Source organism: Dendronephthya gigantea, unplaced genomic scaffold (assembly GCF_004324835.1).
Source record: "Dendronephthya gigantea isolate DGI-Jeju-01 unplaced genomic scaffold, DenGig_1.0 000165F, whole genome shotgun sequence".
NCBI classification, from domain to species: domain Eukaryota; kingdom Metazoa; phylum Cnidaria; class Anthozoa; order Malacalcyonacea; family Nephtheidae; genus Dendronephthya; species Dendronephthya gigantea.
Window position 1 is genome coordinate 178,587 of NW_021163175.1, and position 15,884 is coordinate 194,470.

The 15,884-nt window shown below is 36.1% G+C and overlaps 3 protein-coding genes and 1 long non-coding RNA gene across 6 annotated transcripts in view; all 4 read left to right on the forward strand.

Annotated features, from left to right (window-relative positions):
* Positions 1–561, forward strand: part of LOC114537828 (nuclear anchorage protein 1-like) — a 74,879-nt gene extending 74,318 nt beyond the window's left edge. For all 3 annotated transcript variants that reach the window (XM_028558926.1, XM_028558928.1, XM_028558927.1), the window contains one exon: positions 63–561. In XM_028558926.1, coding sequence (XP_028414727.1) covers positions 63–314 — 252 coding nt within the window. In that variant the 3' untranslated portion in view covers positions 315–561. The remainder of the gene's footprint in view (positions 1–62) is intronic.
* A 662-nt stretch (positions 562–1,223) lies between these two features.
* LOC114537794 lies at positions 1,224–2,915 on the forward strand. The gene is made up of 3 exons (XR_003688634.1): positions 1,224–1,358; positions 2,484–2,545; positions 2,826–2,915. It is a non-coding gene; the product is annotated as an uncharacterized LOC114537794 (long non-coding RNA).
* Positions 2,916–3,063: 148 nt separating this feature from the next.
* On the forward strand, positions 3,064–9,478 carry LOC114537815 (dystrophin-like). Its single transcript, XM_028558913.1, has 15 exons — positions 3,064–3,108; positions 3,180–3,272; positions 3,798–3,862; positions 3,953–4,036; positions 4,431–4,546; positions 4,632–4,714; positions 5,244–5,399; positions 5,535–5,719; positions 5,828–5,972; positions 6,608–6,777; positions 6,873–7,017; positions 7,207–7,518; positions 7,645–7,830; positions 8,147–8,347; positions 8,904–9,478. The coding sequence occupies exons 1-15, from the start codon at positions 3,097–3,099 to the stop codon at positions 9,153–9,155; spliced, it is 2,205 nt and encodes a 734-aa protein (XP_028414714.1). The 5' UTR covers positions 3,064–3,096; the 3' UTR covers positions 9,156–9,478.
* Positions 9,479–10,889: 1,411 nt separating this feature from the next.
* Positions 10,890–15,824, forward strand: LOC114537819 (E3 ubiquitin-protein ligase E3D-like). Its single transcript, XM_028558917.1, has 10 exons — positions 10,890–11,028; positions 11,514–11,712; positions 12,191–12,386; positions 12,673–12,739; positions 12,839–12,947; positions 13,094–13,214; positions 13,392–13,464; positions 14,673–14,739; positions 15,398–15,536; positions 15,631–15,824. The coding sequence occupies exons 3-10, from the start codon at positions 12,384–12,386 to the stop codon at positions 15,661–15,663; spliced, it is 612 nt and encodes a 203-aa protein (XP_028414718.1). The 5' UTR covers positions 10,890–11,028; positions 11,514–11,712; positions 12,191–12,383; the 3' UTR covers positions 15,664–15,824.
* Positions 15,825–15,884: the final 60 nt, after the last annotated feature.

Consider the following 15,884-nt stretch of genomic DNA (forward strand, 5'->3'; position numbering starts at 1 on the left):
TTTAGAACTGATAGAGTTATCAAATTTCAAATAAGAGAGTCCTTATTCATTTTCTACTTTAGAAAAAGTTTGAAAAGCTGCCAGCAACCGACTTAAAGGTAAAACACGTCAACACGTTGGGGAATGAATTGAAAGGAGAAATATCCGACGAAGCAAAAGATGCTGTGAATACAGAACTCGAAGCTTTCAACGAGCGGTTCAATTCTGTCAGTCAACGGCTCAAAGATATGGAAAACAGAGATCTTCCTGAAGGCTCTGGTTGCTGGTTTGTACGATTCATGCGACGAAAGATGTTTCGAGCTTCAATCAATTAAATCTCACTGAGAAACAAGTGGATTGTTTAGTAATCTTTAAAGTAATTTCAAAGCACGTTAGCAACAAAACTTCATAAATATAAACACACGTAGAAATTAGTATTATATAGGTAAATCAATTTGTGTCAAGACTGATTTGTGTTATCGATTTATATCTTTATATTAAGTTTAGTTTTTCCTTAAGCACTAAATATGAGGTATGTGTTAAACCAATTTTGTTTAACTAACGATAAATTAATCGTTGTATAAGATATGGTTTTGTAAGCTTTAGTTTCATAATTATTTTCAATTTATATTCCAAAGTGATGTGGTTTTGTCTTTTTTAAACTGGCTTATGGGGTGTTTCAGCGATTTTTATCGCTAAAAATGCAAATCTCTGTTAACTTGCGCGCTCTTAAAAATGCGGAAATGAAACAGCGCGCGTCTACTTTTGATCTCGAACTAATACTTGTTTTGTTTCCAAGGAAATTGAGCGCACGCAAATTAAACACAAGCCTCCAAAGAATGAAACCTTAAAAGTGAAAGGTCAGAGATTTGAAATAGGATTCTGCTTTGCCGGGACGGAAAGTTCCTAATCAAGCCTTTTATCTTCAGAGAAAGCTTCGTATGCTGTTGTGCATTATTTCTATTAAGTAACCTAAGATTATGAACGCTTGGCTGGTTTTTGAGCATATATATGTTTTGTCTCCATCAAAATATGCAATCATTGAAGTATGAAACGATAAGGTTTGTTTAAGCTGGTTCAAGCCGCTGGTTCTAAAATGGAAAGTCTCAATCTCTGCATGCGCGGAAAATTGACGATTTTCAGTAATGACTAATGGCTATTCTATTTACCTTTTATAATGCTGAGTTAGTCGTCTGAAAGATTCAATTCCGTCATCAAATCAGGCGTATAATTAATTGCTGCAAACATACTTTGTTGTTATCAAAGTGATTGTCATTTTGCGTTCCAAAGCTTGCGACGAATACCTGCATCGTATGTTGATGTAAACAGTTCATTTCTGGCTGGTAAAATGTCCGCCACGCTGATAACTCAAATCCGAAGTAAGTTCCTTGTTATATGTATTCATTATCGACAAAAGCAAAACAATCTGTACATCATACGTGTTGATACGTTGTATCCCAAATTACATTACAACACGAACGCTCAGAAAAGATTGAAATCCCGAAATCTCAATGATGTTTTCAGTGTTCCTATACAAGATTCACCCGTGTTTTTCCTATGACAAATCGACAATCTAGCGTTCACATTATAACCTGCTATTCGGTTGTATAGGTTTCTAGAATTTGTAATGTTTTCAAACGCTTTATAATGTAATGGTTGAATGCATTTGATAGTTGAATTTAAACATCGCTTGTATGAAAAATGCTGGTACTTTTGAGGGTTTAGATTAATGTAAGCAGGTTCGTTAATGTAGAGCTCTTCTACCAGATTGGAAACGTTTGAAAATGGCCGTAAAGTGTTTGGAAAGTGATCGCGTGAGCTTTTTAACAAGTAATTAAAACGTCGCCTATGTCCTTGTGATAATTTCAAATTTATGCAAAAGCCTTTGTATGCATTAAGGAGCTGTGGGAAGTATTTGTCACAAGTTCTTCCGTTAAGGACGTTACGAGATATGATCTTCAATCACGCACGCTTAATGTCTTAATGATGAATTGGTGTAGTGTCTCTGAAATACTCCCCCCTGTCTTCGCTTCGAGTGTCCGCCCCCCTGACGCTATCGCTAGTTATTAAAAGGCTAGCCTCCTGCAGTCACACTGGATCAAGAAGAGATAATCCTTACTGGACCTCTAGGAAGAACAGTTTAGAACTGATAGAGCTATCCAGTATAAATAAAGTTAGTTTAGTTTAGGTTTCCTCCTGTAGTAACACTGGATCAATAAGAGATGATCCTTACTGGACCTCTAGGAAGAACAGTTTAGAACTGATAGAGCTATCCAGTATAAATAAAGTTAGTTTAGTTTAGGTTTCCTCCTGTAGTAACACTGGATCAATAAGAGATGATCCTTACTGGACCTCTAGGAAGAACAGTTTAGAACTGATAGAACTATCCAGTATAAATAAAGTTAGTTTAGTTTAGGTTTCCTCCTATAGTAACACTGGATCAATAAGAGATGATCCTTACTGGCCATGCAGTTAAATAACAATTCATGTCACGGTATTTTCAGAAGATCATGACGATATTCACATCAAAACATACACCAGGTGGTTAAACTGGAAACTCGGTAAGGTAAGGATGTTATATGAACAACTCTGGAATGGAAATACCGTATTGCAACAAACTCCTGGAGCCTGTCGCAACTGAAGACCACTTGAGTTGATAATGAGAGTGAGACTTACATCTTTTTGCCCATTGCAATCGTGTATCTTGAAATTAATGGGACCTACCTAGACGTTCACCTTCCCCCTTCATCATTTCTGGCAAGATAAAGTTCTAATGTAACTTCGGAGCTTATTTCAAAGGTCTAAGTTGCATTTACATATTCCCCGTTTCATATTTCATCACTTAGGCAGGACCTGTTGTCAAGAATTTGATCGAAGATTTACAAGATGGTCGTGTCTTAATATCACTTGCCCGTGTTCTGTTGAACGTAAAAATTGTAAGCTCAGTTCATTGCTTTGTATTTTTGTTTCATCATGGTTTTGTTCTGATGAAATTCAGATGCTGTTCAGTTTAAACGTTGCCACGTTCTGTTAATTCCTTTCGTATTTTAGAATGCAGAGAGTTCTGAAACGATGATTCACCGAAGAATCAATGTTCAAAAAGCTCTAGATGTATTCATGAAACACAGGGTGAGATTTATTGAGGTTTAACATGGTGTTTGTTCATTTTGATTTAAAAATAACGATGTTTAAATTTTCAGGTCAAACTGGTTGCCATTCATGCTTCGAGAATCGTCAGCGGTGATCAAGCAACAATTCTTGCTCTTGTCTGGAACATTATTCTTCGCTTCCAGGTAATTTTAATAGTTTGTCTCATAATTCATGAAAAGTTTTTGCACTAAACTGATAATGGCCCGTTCTATACTAGAATCAAACTGTAAATAATGGCCCAATTTATAAACTAGAGACGGATCATCGTCTGATCGAACTTGGGCAAGCAAAAGATAGTTCGTAATCTAGTTCCGTGCACTTGCTCCGACGCCCCGTCAGTTTTGTTTTGCATATTCGTCAACATAGTTCGTCTAGATAGTTTGTCGTGCGTTCATACTCAGAGGAATGATCTGTCAGACGGATCATTTATCCAAAAAGATCTAGTATAAATTCGGGCCAATCATTCAAAGTTGTTTTAACAACTTGTTATCGTCCTGAAATTCGTAAACATGTCAACAAGTCGCGAGTTACAACGCCTTTGCAACTTGACGAAATAACAACATAGTTCCTCCACTTCGTACAAGTTGGTTAGACACATCTTCCGAGAGAGAAACTCAATCCAATGCAACATCTTTACAGGAATTGATTTCTTAAGCCTTTTTTAATAGATCCCAGGGGATAATAATATGATCAAAGAACGTCTACTTAAATGGGTTCAAGATGTACTCCAAGGGTAAATGGTCATTCTTTAATGTTTATTTTAAACCTAATTTAGACGGTCGAGACAGATCCTTTGGTAATAGTTGATTATTACTTTTTTAAGATATTCCGACATAGTAATTGTCGAAGATATCTTGGAAAGTTGGCAAAATGGTTTAGCATTTATATTGCTTATGTTTGTGTACAGGTAAAAGACGAAATAGAGTTAGTTTAGTTTAAGTTTCCTCCTGTAGTAACACTGGATCAATAAGAGATGATCCTTACTGGACCTCTAGGAAGAACAGTTTAGAACTGATAGAGTTATCCAGTATAAATAAAGTTAGTTTAGTTTAGGTTTCCTCCTGTAGTAACACTGGATCAATAAGAGATGATCCTTACTGGACCTCTAGGAAGAACAGTTTAGAACTGATAGAGCTATCCAATATAAATAAAGTTAGTTTAGTTTAGGTTTCCTTCTGTAGTAACACTGGATCAATAAGAGATGATCCTTACTGGAGCTCTAGGAAGAACAGTTTAGAACTGATAAATAACTAACTGAATCATTTGGACTAAAGCAGTTGTATATTATAAATGTTTTACAGACCAAACGTTGTTGACATTGCCAAAGCTCGAAAGATGAGCGTTGCAGCCAGAATGGAGTATGCTTTCTTAGTCGCTGAAAAAGAGTTTGGTGTTGATAGGTTTTTCGACCTAGTAGGTAAGCTTTGAACGACAATTTTGGAAATATTTTCCTAGCCGTCTTCCTCAAGGCGAACAGGAACACAATGCTTTCATTTTGACAGATGTTGAACAAAGAAATTTAAAAGAGAATTCTATGCTGATTTACCTGTCTGCATTATATGAAGTATTGATAAACCTCAAACCAGTAAGTCATAGTTCTGCAAAACGTTGTGGCCCAGTGTTAGTTTTTTTCTACAATTGTTTGTGTCTGAACTACCTGAGAAAGATATCTCAAACGCGGTGGTCCAGTTTAGGTAGTATTCTACAATAAGCTGTCGTGGTTTGTGTCTGAACTACCTGAGAAAGATATCTCAAACGTGGTGGTCCAGTTTAGGTATGTAGTATTCTACAATAAGCTGTCGTGGTTTGTGTCTGAACTACCTGAGAAAGATATCTCAAACGTGATGATCCAGTGTAGGTAGTATTCTAAAATAAGCTGTCGTGGTTTGTGTCTGAACTACCTGAGAAAGATATCTCAAACGTGATGATCCAGTGTAGGTAGTATTCTACAATAAGCTGTCGTGGTTTGTGTCTGAACTACCTGAGAAATATATCTCAAACGTGGTGGTCCAGTGTAGGTAGTATTCTACAATAAGCTGACGTGGTTTGTGTTTGAAATCTTCACTACCTGAGTTTTTTTTAGCCAAACTAAAGGCCAACTTTTATTGCACTAGTTACGTGTAACCCTAAAATGCCCAAATTACGATGAATGGAAGGAAAGTGTAGCGGAATTGGAAAGAATCCTTGACAGAGAAGAGGCGAAATTTGTTCCAAATTCGGATATCAAAAAAGAGTTCTCAAACTTGGAAAGACTTGCACAAGAAACAAAGGTAATATTGTACAGATTCCTGTGTGTTCTTGGATTGAAGTTGTTTACGAGCAGAATTCTTCAATAAGCCATTGCAGTTTAAATTGGAATGGCAAAAAGAAGGTTATTTTATTGAACCATATTCCTATATTTTAAGGATTCTGGCGAAATTGTGGAATCTGTCTGTAAGCCGAAGTTAGCCACGATTTCGTCAGTTGGGAAGGAACTCATTGACAGCAAAGAACTCGATCCATCCGATGATAAAAATATTGCAAAGAAAATAGACGAACTGACAGACAGGATCCAACGTCTTGACACAGCTGTGAGAGAAACCAGAGAAAGGTATGATTTTTGAAAATTGAATTTTAAAAGCAGATTGAAAACTCGTATCTTCTGAAATTGAATTCACCAGAAATCGTTTTAAACATAATACTGTTGCGATTTTTCTAGAGTTCGTGAAGCAGTTCTAGAATACATCGTTAAAACCCTGAACGAACTGTCCGTTGAAGTGAAAGTAATGCAAGAAACATCCAGTTCTTTAAATCCTCCTGCGAATAATCTGCCCAGGGTCCGAGTGCAAATAACAACATTGAAGGTGATGTTGATGATGACGGTGGTTATAATTGTGATTATGACGGTGATAATGATCGGTTATAGTGATTGTGCTGTTAATGGGTGGTTATTGGTGATGATATTGGTTTGCTTAGCGATGATGACATTGTTAACGATGGTAATTTTGATGATGAAAGTTGTAATGGTAGACAAAATGGGCGTTTTTGTGTAAATTTTTTTGTCTAGACAAGATGGTGCATATCCATCAACGGCTGGTGCATATCCATTAATCAAACAGCCAAAAAGAGCTTCTAAAATTAGTCGTATTGTCGTAAAAATTGGTTGCAAAATTAGTCGTAAAAATTGGTTGCAAATTTTTTGATAATGTGGAAAATACAACTTGGCAAAGTTGCAAATGTTGTATATTTTTTAACTAAATGTAGAAATTCTTACTCTTTTCCGTCAAAAGCTGGTAATAAACTCATTTTTTTAGTAGAATTCCAAATCCAGAGCTTTGCAAGGCTAAATTTTTTCGCCATGAAAGTTTACAGTTTTTTATATGATGCTTGTAGCAGGAATATACATTTTCCTTGTCTTCATCACAACAGTCAAAAATTCAACTTGTTTAATTTAAACGGTGACGGCTGATGAATGAATAACTTATGTCTATTTTTTAAGTCATTGGAGCAACAACATTCAACGAGCGTTGCTATAATTCAAGATACAGAAGGAAAGGTGAAGAAAATGGTGGATACAGGTGTCATGACCGAAGGCGATTCTGCTGGGATGTCGGATGAGAAAGAAAAAATAAAAAACATTGCTGATGTTATTGAAGATGCCGAACCAAAGTATGTGAACAATTATTTAGTAAACAAACTAGATTTGGTTTGCAGCAGCCGCGGTTTTTGAAGCCTTTGTCTTGAAATATATCAATCAATTTTAGGCTCATAAAACGTTACATCGAACTTCTTCAAAGAGAAATTGAGAAACGTGAACAATGGCTGGATGCAAATGAAGAAGAAATCATCAGAAGTAAAGTTGACTTTAAAGATTTCAGCGAATTTAAAATCGTATATTTTCGAAATAAGGTACAGTAATGTTTCTCAGTTCCGCCGAAAATACAAAGAATGCTTCGTGTTAAGACATATCTACTCTAAAAAGTAAAAACATACATATATTTTTCTCAATAATTCCCTGCATTTCTCTGCAAACATCTTCGTCATCTAGCCAAAAAACAAGAGTTAAAGTTTGTGTTTAATTTTATTTAATCCCCTCAGGATCTTGCAAAAGAACTGGACGATAACAGCGTTCACGTCTTGATCGAAGAAACTAATAAATTTGATGGGATTGAACCGGATTTGAAACAACAACTCGTTGTTTTCAACGAACGATGGATTAAAATGGACGTCGCTTTAAAAGATAAGAATGAGTTGTATGATAATCTCATGGCGGACTGGACGAAATATCGTGAACAGCAACTGATTTTTTTGAATTGGATTGATGAGATAGATAGCGAGGTGAAGAACGAGAAAGACCAAGTGAATCTTGTCGATGAAGATGAAATATACGCACATATCATGAAGCTGAAGGTGACTAGGGAGAAATGAAATTAGCAATTAGATTTCGTAGAGTTAAAATATGGATAATTTTCCAACGTTATTCAACGGAATGGTTGTGTTTTAAAGATGATGAAAAATTTCATAAATTCTTCGCAGGATGTGGAAAATAAAGCCGAGTCTGAAGGAGCGATAAAAGAAAGGAATTTAAGGGAAGCTGGTGAAGATTTGATTCGACATATTGGTGAAGATTCCCCGACTGCTGTTGAGATTTGTAAACAAACGGAGGAGATTGTCTCCGTCAAACATGAATTCCTCAAAGATCTTAGTGTTAGAATCCAGAAGGTAACATTAATGCACTTTATTTATACTGGATAGCTCTATCAGTTCTAAACTGTTCTTCCTAGAGATCCAGTAAGGATCATCTCTTATTGATCCAGTGTTACTACAGGAGGAAACCTAAACTAAACTAACTTTATTTATACTGGATAACTCTATCAGTTCTAAACTGTTCTTCCTAGAGGTCCAGTAAGGATCATCTCTTATTGATCCAGTGTTACTACAGGAGGAAACCTAAACTAAACCAACTTTATTTATACTGGATAACTCTATCGGTTTTAGCTCTATCCGAGACTATTATACTAATAGTTCAATTGTCTAGATTGAAAGCAGTGAACAGAAGACTCAAGACTTGTACAATAAATTTGATGACGTAACAGACTGGCTCAACGCCACGGAAAGTCTGATTGACAAGTATGAAAGCCATGAAAAAGAAACTACTGATGATGATGGTCCACGTGAACAGCTCATGCCACAGGATGAGGAGGTTGAAGAGATGGCAAGTGTTGTAGAAGAAATTATGGTAATCTCTACTAGACCTCTAGGGAGAACAGTTTAGAACTGATAGAGCTATTCATTATAAATAAAGTTAGTTTAGTTTAGGTTTCCTCCTGTAGTAACACTGGATCAATAAGAGATGATCCTTACTGGAACTCTAGGAAGAACAGTTTAGAACTGATAGAACTATCTAGTATAAATAAAGTTAGTTTAGTTTAGGTTTCCTCCTGTAGTAACACTGGATCAATAAGAGATGATCCTTACTGGATCTCTATAGGAAGAACAGTTTAGAACTGATAGAGCTATCCAGTATAAATAAAGTTAGTTTAGTTTAGGTTTCCTCCTGTAGTAACACTGCATTAATAAGAGATTATCCTTACTGGATCTCTAGGAAGAACAGTTCAGAACTGATAGAGCTATCCAGTATAAATAAAGTTAGTTTAGTTTAGGTTTCCTCCTGTAGTAACACTGGATCAATAAGAGATGATCCTTACTGGACCTCTAGGAAGAACAGTTTAGAACTGATAGAGCTATCCACTAGTATCCAGTGTAAATAAAGCTAGTTTTGTTTTTATTCTCAGATAAATTTTGAAAAGCTGTCAGAGACTGACTTGAAGGTAAAGCATGTCAACACGTTGGGAAACGAATTGAAAGAAGAAATTGCTGACGAAGGAAGAGAAGGTGTTGACGCCAAACTCGATGCGTTTAATCAACGATACAACAACGTTAGTCAACGAATAAAAGATTTTGAAAACAAAGAACCTCAAACAAGTTCAGGATGTTCAGAATTTGTGCGACGTATTCGCCGTAAACTGTTCCAAGTTTTCAAATGATCTTGAAGATGATTGGAATAACGCAGTTATCATTACGGTTAATTAAAAACTAGAGTAGTTCTTTCAAGCGGCCATGGAGACAGGTAACCATAGTTAGTTTGATGAATAGTGTCGCTTCACGTTGTAAAAAAACTGATAAATGGACGCAGGTCACATTCCTATCCAACCTTGAGTGTCGAAGGGCACTGTTTAGTTAGTGGACACTGTTTGAATGTTCAGGTCTGTTAACACGATCCAATTTTGTTGGATTCAATCCACTTCTGATGGACGCTTTATAGCCTGTTTACTTTCAATGTATGTGAGCAACTAAAACCAACGCAGTACACTGCTTTGTTACTGGATAGTTCTATCAGTTCTAAACTGTTCTTCCTAGAGGTCCAGTAAGGATCATCTCTTATTGATCCAGTGTTACTACAGGAGGAAACCTAAACTAAACTAACTTTATTTATATTGGATAGCTCTATCAGTTCTAAACTGTTCTTCCTAGAGGTCCAGTAAGGATCATCTCTTATTGATCCAGTGCAGTGGCGGATCTAGGGGGTGTGCAGAATAAATTACACAGCTTAATTTTAAATTCAAAACACCTTAATAACAACGCTATTGGTTATAGATTTGAAAAGAATATTTTTACATTAAAGTCGACCAATGCGATTCCGATTTTAAGCTCTAGTAATTTATTCTGCACACCCCTAGATCCGCCACTGATCCAGTGTTACTACAGGAGGAAACCTAAACTAAACTAACTTTATTTATACTGGATGGTTCTATCAGTTCTAAACTGTTCTTCCTAGAGGTCCAGTAAGGATCATAACTGACTTTATTTATACTCTAAGGATCAAACTGACTTTATTTATACTGGATAACTCTATCAGTTCTAAACTGTTCTTCCTAGAGGTCCAGTAAGGATCATCTCTTATTGATCCAGTGTTACTACAGGAGGAAACCTAAACTAAACTCACTTTATTTATACTGGATGGTTCTATCAGTTCTAAACTGTTCTTCCTAGAGGTCCAGTAAGGATCATCTTTTATTGATCCAGTGTTACTACAGGAGGAAACCTAAACTAAACTAATTTTATTTATACTGGATAGATAGCTCTGTCAGTTCTAAACTGTTCTTCCTTCTTATTGATCCTGATGATCCAGTGTTACTACAGGAGACCTGTTGTTTTGATATTTTTTCGGTGTTTTGAAACACTCCTAGATGGTTTTTAACATCAAAATAGACATGATTCACGCATGCAAACTCAATATAAACGACTGAACGGCTGAGCCTTAGTTAACCTGCATGACAGGCGGTCCATGCTAAAATATTTTGTTAACTCTTTGTCATCACCACTCGATTCGCCTGGTATAAGTCCGAGCTGAACCGCACGTTTTTATTTCACATTTTTTATTGTTATATCTTCGTTGATTCTGTTTTATTTTCAGGCTATTTTGAGATCGGTTCTTTTTTCTTTATTTCAAGATAAAAATCTGTTTGCTGCGTTTAAAAACGGGCAGTTTTAACTTTTAAGTGAATATCCATCATTATCCACTGTTATACCGTGGTGTATACATTGATGTCATAATGTACCCCATTCATGTGGCGGAAATTTTAAAATATATTTTATTTGTCTGAATTTCTGTTAAAAGTAAAGTAGATTTTCTTCTTTTTCTCTCCTTTAAAGAAAGATTAAAACCCGTGGATGATAGAAAAGACACTCCAATGTTATATTTTGGCGAATTTCATGACAAAATCAACATTTTTAACCTTGTAATATGTCCGAGCGCTATCCCTGATATTCTGCACGAGATCTCTGTCAAGATAAACGTTCATAAACATGGGTTGGAATTTACAAATGGACAATCGAAATTTGCGATCTTGTTTAAAGGTTAGTTTAGATTTTACGACCCTTTAAATCTAGTAAGAACTATCTCTTTTTGATCCAGTGTTACAACAGGAGAAAACCTAAACTAAACTAACTTTATTTATACTGGATAGCTCTATCAGTTCTAAACTGTTCTTCCTAGAGATCCAGTAAGGATAATCTCTTATTGATCCAGTGTTACTACAGGAGGAAACCTAAACTAAGCTAACTTTATTTATACTGGATAGCTCTATCAGTTCTAAACTGTTCTTCCTAGAGATCCAGTAAGGATCATCTCTTATTGATCCAGTGTTACTACAGGAGGAAACCTAAACTAAACTAACTTTATTTATACTGGATAGCTCTATCAGTTCTAAACTGTTCTTCCTAGAGGTCCAGTAAGGATCATCTCTTATTGATGCAGTGTTACTACAGGAGGAAGCCAAATTTTACAGGTGAAAAACTATCAGTGGTAAACTTAATAATTATACTTGTGTGTACATTTCTAGATTTGACCATTCAACCATTATCAGCCCAGACAGTAAAAATTGTGAATGAAAATGAGGTTCACTTCAGACTTCAAGTTTCACCACCTGGGCCTTCAACATTTGAGGAACAGTTCTCGCAGGGTGATTTAGCTCCTAAACCTGACAAAGTGTTAAATATACAATGCAAAGAATGCTTGTCAGAGATAACACGGTGTGACAGGTAAGACTTAGAGGTCACATCTGGGTGCATTGCAAGGTAACAGTTTTGTTAACTCATTAACTGACAGTACTCTTCCACTGATGAGTAAAATCATCTGACATTAGACAGAGTAAAATACTAAAGTATTAGTCACATCTGGGTGCATTGCAAGCTAATGGGTTAACAAGAGACACTGACAGATAGTTTTGTTAACTTATTAACTGACAGTATTCTTCCACTGATGAGTAAAATCATCTGACATTAGACAGAGTAAAATACTAAAGTAGGTCACATCTGGGTGCATTGCTAGCTAATGAGTTAGCAAGAGACACTGACAGATAGTTTTGTTGTTAACTTATTAACTGACAGTACTCTTCCACTGATGAGTAAAATCATCTGGCATTAGACAGAGTAAAATACTAAATTAGGCCACATCTGGGTGCATTGCGAGCTAAGGTTGTCGGTATCCTTTAAATTAACATTCATTTGGTTTCGACAGAAAATTTTCCAGAGTTTTGGAACTACCGTCAGAAAACTGGCAAGAATATTTAGACAACTGGTGTTGCCATGGCAATGAAGCTATCACAAAGTTAAAAGATGGTTTAAACCCTCAAGAAAATGATATCTTCTTTGGAAACTGGTATATTTTGGTTCACCCTAAAGCACTTGATGTTCAGAATATCAAAGTTTCAATGGTACAGGCATTAAGTTAATGTAAATAAAGTCAGTTTAGTTTAGGTTTCCTCCTGCAGTAACACTGGATCAATAAGAGATTATCCTTACTGGACCTCTAGGAAGAACAGTTTAGAACTGATAGAGCTATCCAGTATAAATAAAGTTAGTTTAGTTTAGGTTTTCTCCTGTAGTAACACTGGATCAATAAGAGATGATCCTTACTGGACCTCTAGGAAGAACAGTTTAGAACTGATAGAGCTATCCAGTATAAATAAAGTTTTTGGCTATTTTTCCTTATACTTATAGCAAGAGGAAAGCTGTCAAATTCTCTGCAAACGTTGTCAAGCAATGCTGGGGAGGTTAAATTTCTCAGGTACTGTATAATAAAACCTTTCGCAGTTGATAAATACAGCCTAAAAGTCTATCCCCATTTGAAATGTGTTGAGATATTTCAATATTCTGTATTTTCTAGGCGATAATCCAGCTAAATTCTTGTGCAAGGATGTCAATAACAGTTCCAGCGTTGAGTTAAACAAACATTCAATAACGCTGTACAACGGTTTTTCAAGAAATATTTTCAAGTAAGGAGACATATTCTGCATTTCGAGATGTTAGGCTTTGCTGAGACTTCAGTTAAACGCTAATTTCATGCAAGGATTCATGTCTAATGTACTTATTATGAGTAAATATATTTATTTTGAAGTCGGATTTATTATTTTTATTGCAGAAATCTCGGTGAAGAAACGTTTTTGGCAGCGAATTTTATAAGTTTGACCAAGACGCGAATGTGTCACAAGTTTATCGTAAACAAAACATCGTCGGAAAAAAATAATTTGACAGTTGTTTTGGTAAGAGATGAGGGTTATTTTGCTGGGAAATGTCAATGAGTATCATATTCTTTGAAGTTTAATATTTGATAATATATTTGATAGTTTCTTTACACTTTTCTCATTATAACCTCTAACTATTGAGCCACTCAGCCTTCGTAAATATCTATTATGTAAAGTCTCAAATATTTTGTTTAGATTTGGGTTCTAAATACAGAAACGAAATTCATTTCTTCCCTGTGTCAGAGAGAAAGTTCAGAAGAAAATATTGGTAATTTGGCGAAAATAATATATTTTTCAATTTATAACTCTTCCTTACGTCAAACCATAGTTACAAACGCTGGAAGTCTGATCTTTGTAGAGCCAATCAAACTTCGACCCTGTTCACATTAGAACGAAAGTTTTCGGATTCATCACGAAAGCGGACTGTTTTAGTACCGGATTCATGTTGCTGTTTACACACGCAGCAACGAATCCGATAGAAAATGTGCTCGGTTTTAAGCCGTATCCGGAAACTTTGAATCCGTAAAAGTTTGTGGAAACTTCGTATCCAGAAACATTTGAATCCGGAAAATTTTCTTGTGTAAACGCTTTGTACGACGAATCCGAAGAAATTCAATATGACAACCAAACAATTCTCCAAGAACAAGTAATGTGAGTGTAAACGGACAAATCCGCATACAGAGACAACTAAAGTGTTGTGTAAACACCTGACGAATCCGATACATGTGTGTAACAATGAATCCGGATAATTTTACAAATCCGGAAACTTTCGTTCTAGTGTAAAACGGGGTCTTCGTGTAACATTGATCAGGCTCCCGCGTTTGTCGTCGTCATATTGAGAACGTCTTAAGGCCCATTTACACTACGCGATTTGTCGTATAAGATTCGCACCCTGGAGTATGTGAACGTATGAACACAGGTACAAACATGACGGTTTAAATTCCACCCTGCACAATATGCATGAACATTGTGGCATTGGCCCTCTTTTGCATCCGTCAGAATGATAATTGCATACTAACTTATCGTGTAGTCAATAAATATATGTATAATTTGTTGGGAAATTGCCGAGAAATTTTTCGCGATCAAATTATCTCGCATATTTTGGCTGCCTGACGTCACACAAAATGGAGGGTTTTGATTGGTTCCCGAGCGGTCGTTCAGTTTAGGCGGGAAAATGTGAAGCTCCGAGCTTCAAGCTCGTATTTTGTGAATTTGTCGGCAATTTTTATACATTTTGTTCAAGAATTCTGTCTTTTAAAATCGATTTAAAAAGTTTAAAATGTTTGAGAGTAAAGTAGTGATATCTTAGGAAAGGTTTGTCGAGTTTTAAGCCATTTGAAATGCTCTAAAATGCCTGGATATTTTTGAATACAAGACGGCATGTTTGTTTTATTCTTAATTTGTATCAACGATACAAACGTTTTAAATACGGTAGGATAATAAATTTAGACCTAATTTTCATTGTGAATTGTTTAGGTTTTCCAAGTATATTTCGTGCAGTGAAAGTCCTTTACAAAACCCACCTTGAATATGACTTTAAAACGTAAGTATTTTGACTATAAATCCTCTAAACTTTGCGACTATTATGAAGACAGTTGCCCACAACTGTCACCCACTGTCATTACCTGTTACCCAGTGTTGTTACCTGTCACCCACTGTCACCTGCTGTCATTACCTGTCACCCATGCACTGTCATTACCTGTCACCCATGCACTGTCATTACCTGTCACCCACTGTTGTTACCTGCCACCTACTGTTGTTACCTGTCACCCACTGTTGTTACCTGTCACCCACTGTCACAGCGGCGTAGCCAGAACGATAATTGGGGGGGGCCATATTCATATATTCGTGATACGCAGGATTAATTTCTTTTCAAATAAATTGTCTTTACAGTCAGTTTACATGAATATATGAATATGGACCCCCCAATTATCGATGCTGGCTATGCCACTGCACTGTCATTACCTGTCACCCACTGTTGTTACCTGTCACCCACTGTTGTTACCTGTCACCCACTGACATTACCTGTCACCCACTGACATTACCTGTCTCCTACTGTCATTACCTGTCATGCACCCACTGTCATTACCTGTCACCAATTGTCATTACCTGTCATTACCTGTCACCGGTTAATGCTTAGGTACTTGTTTTTTTGGTCTTTCCTAAAGTTTCAGAAATCCATAATTTTCTTTTCTTTACAGGATAAAAGATGAATGGTATTGTAGTTCCCTCACAGACATCATCACATTCCCTGAAGAAATCTGTTTGAAGCTTTTGTTGTGTCTCACACAAAACAACAAGACTCAACCGCCCTCATTGAGAACTGCCAATAGTTTTAATGTAAGTTTTCTACTTATTTTGAAAGGGAGAATATTATAAGTCTACTGTACTGCAAAGATGATCCTTCTACAAGAATTTTTGCTTGGATTTCCAGGTGAGTTTTTTAAAACTCAAACAAGCTCAATGAGTTGGTCACTCTTGCAAAATGTCTTGCTTTGGATTGGAGTGGATTTATGTTGATGTCAAGTTCTGAAGAAGGAAGCCACTGTAAGGTTAGAGGTTATACATATATTAATATATTATCACAAATAAATAAGCTTGGATATAACTGACCCCTGTTGGGTAAAATTTAAAACTGAACTGTTTGGTAAAATTTAAAACTGAACTGTTTAGTAAAATTTAAAACTG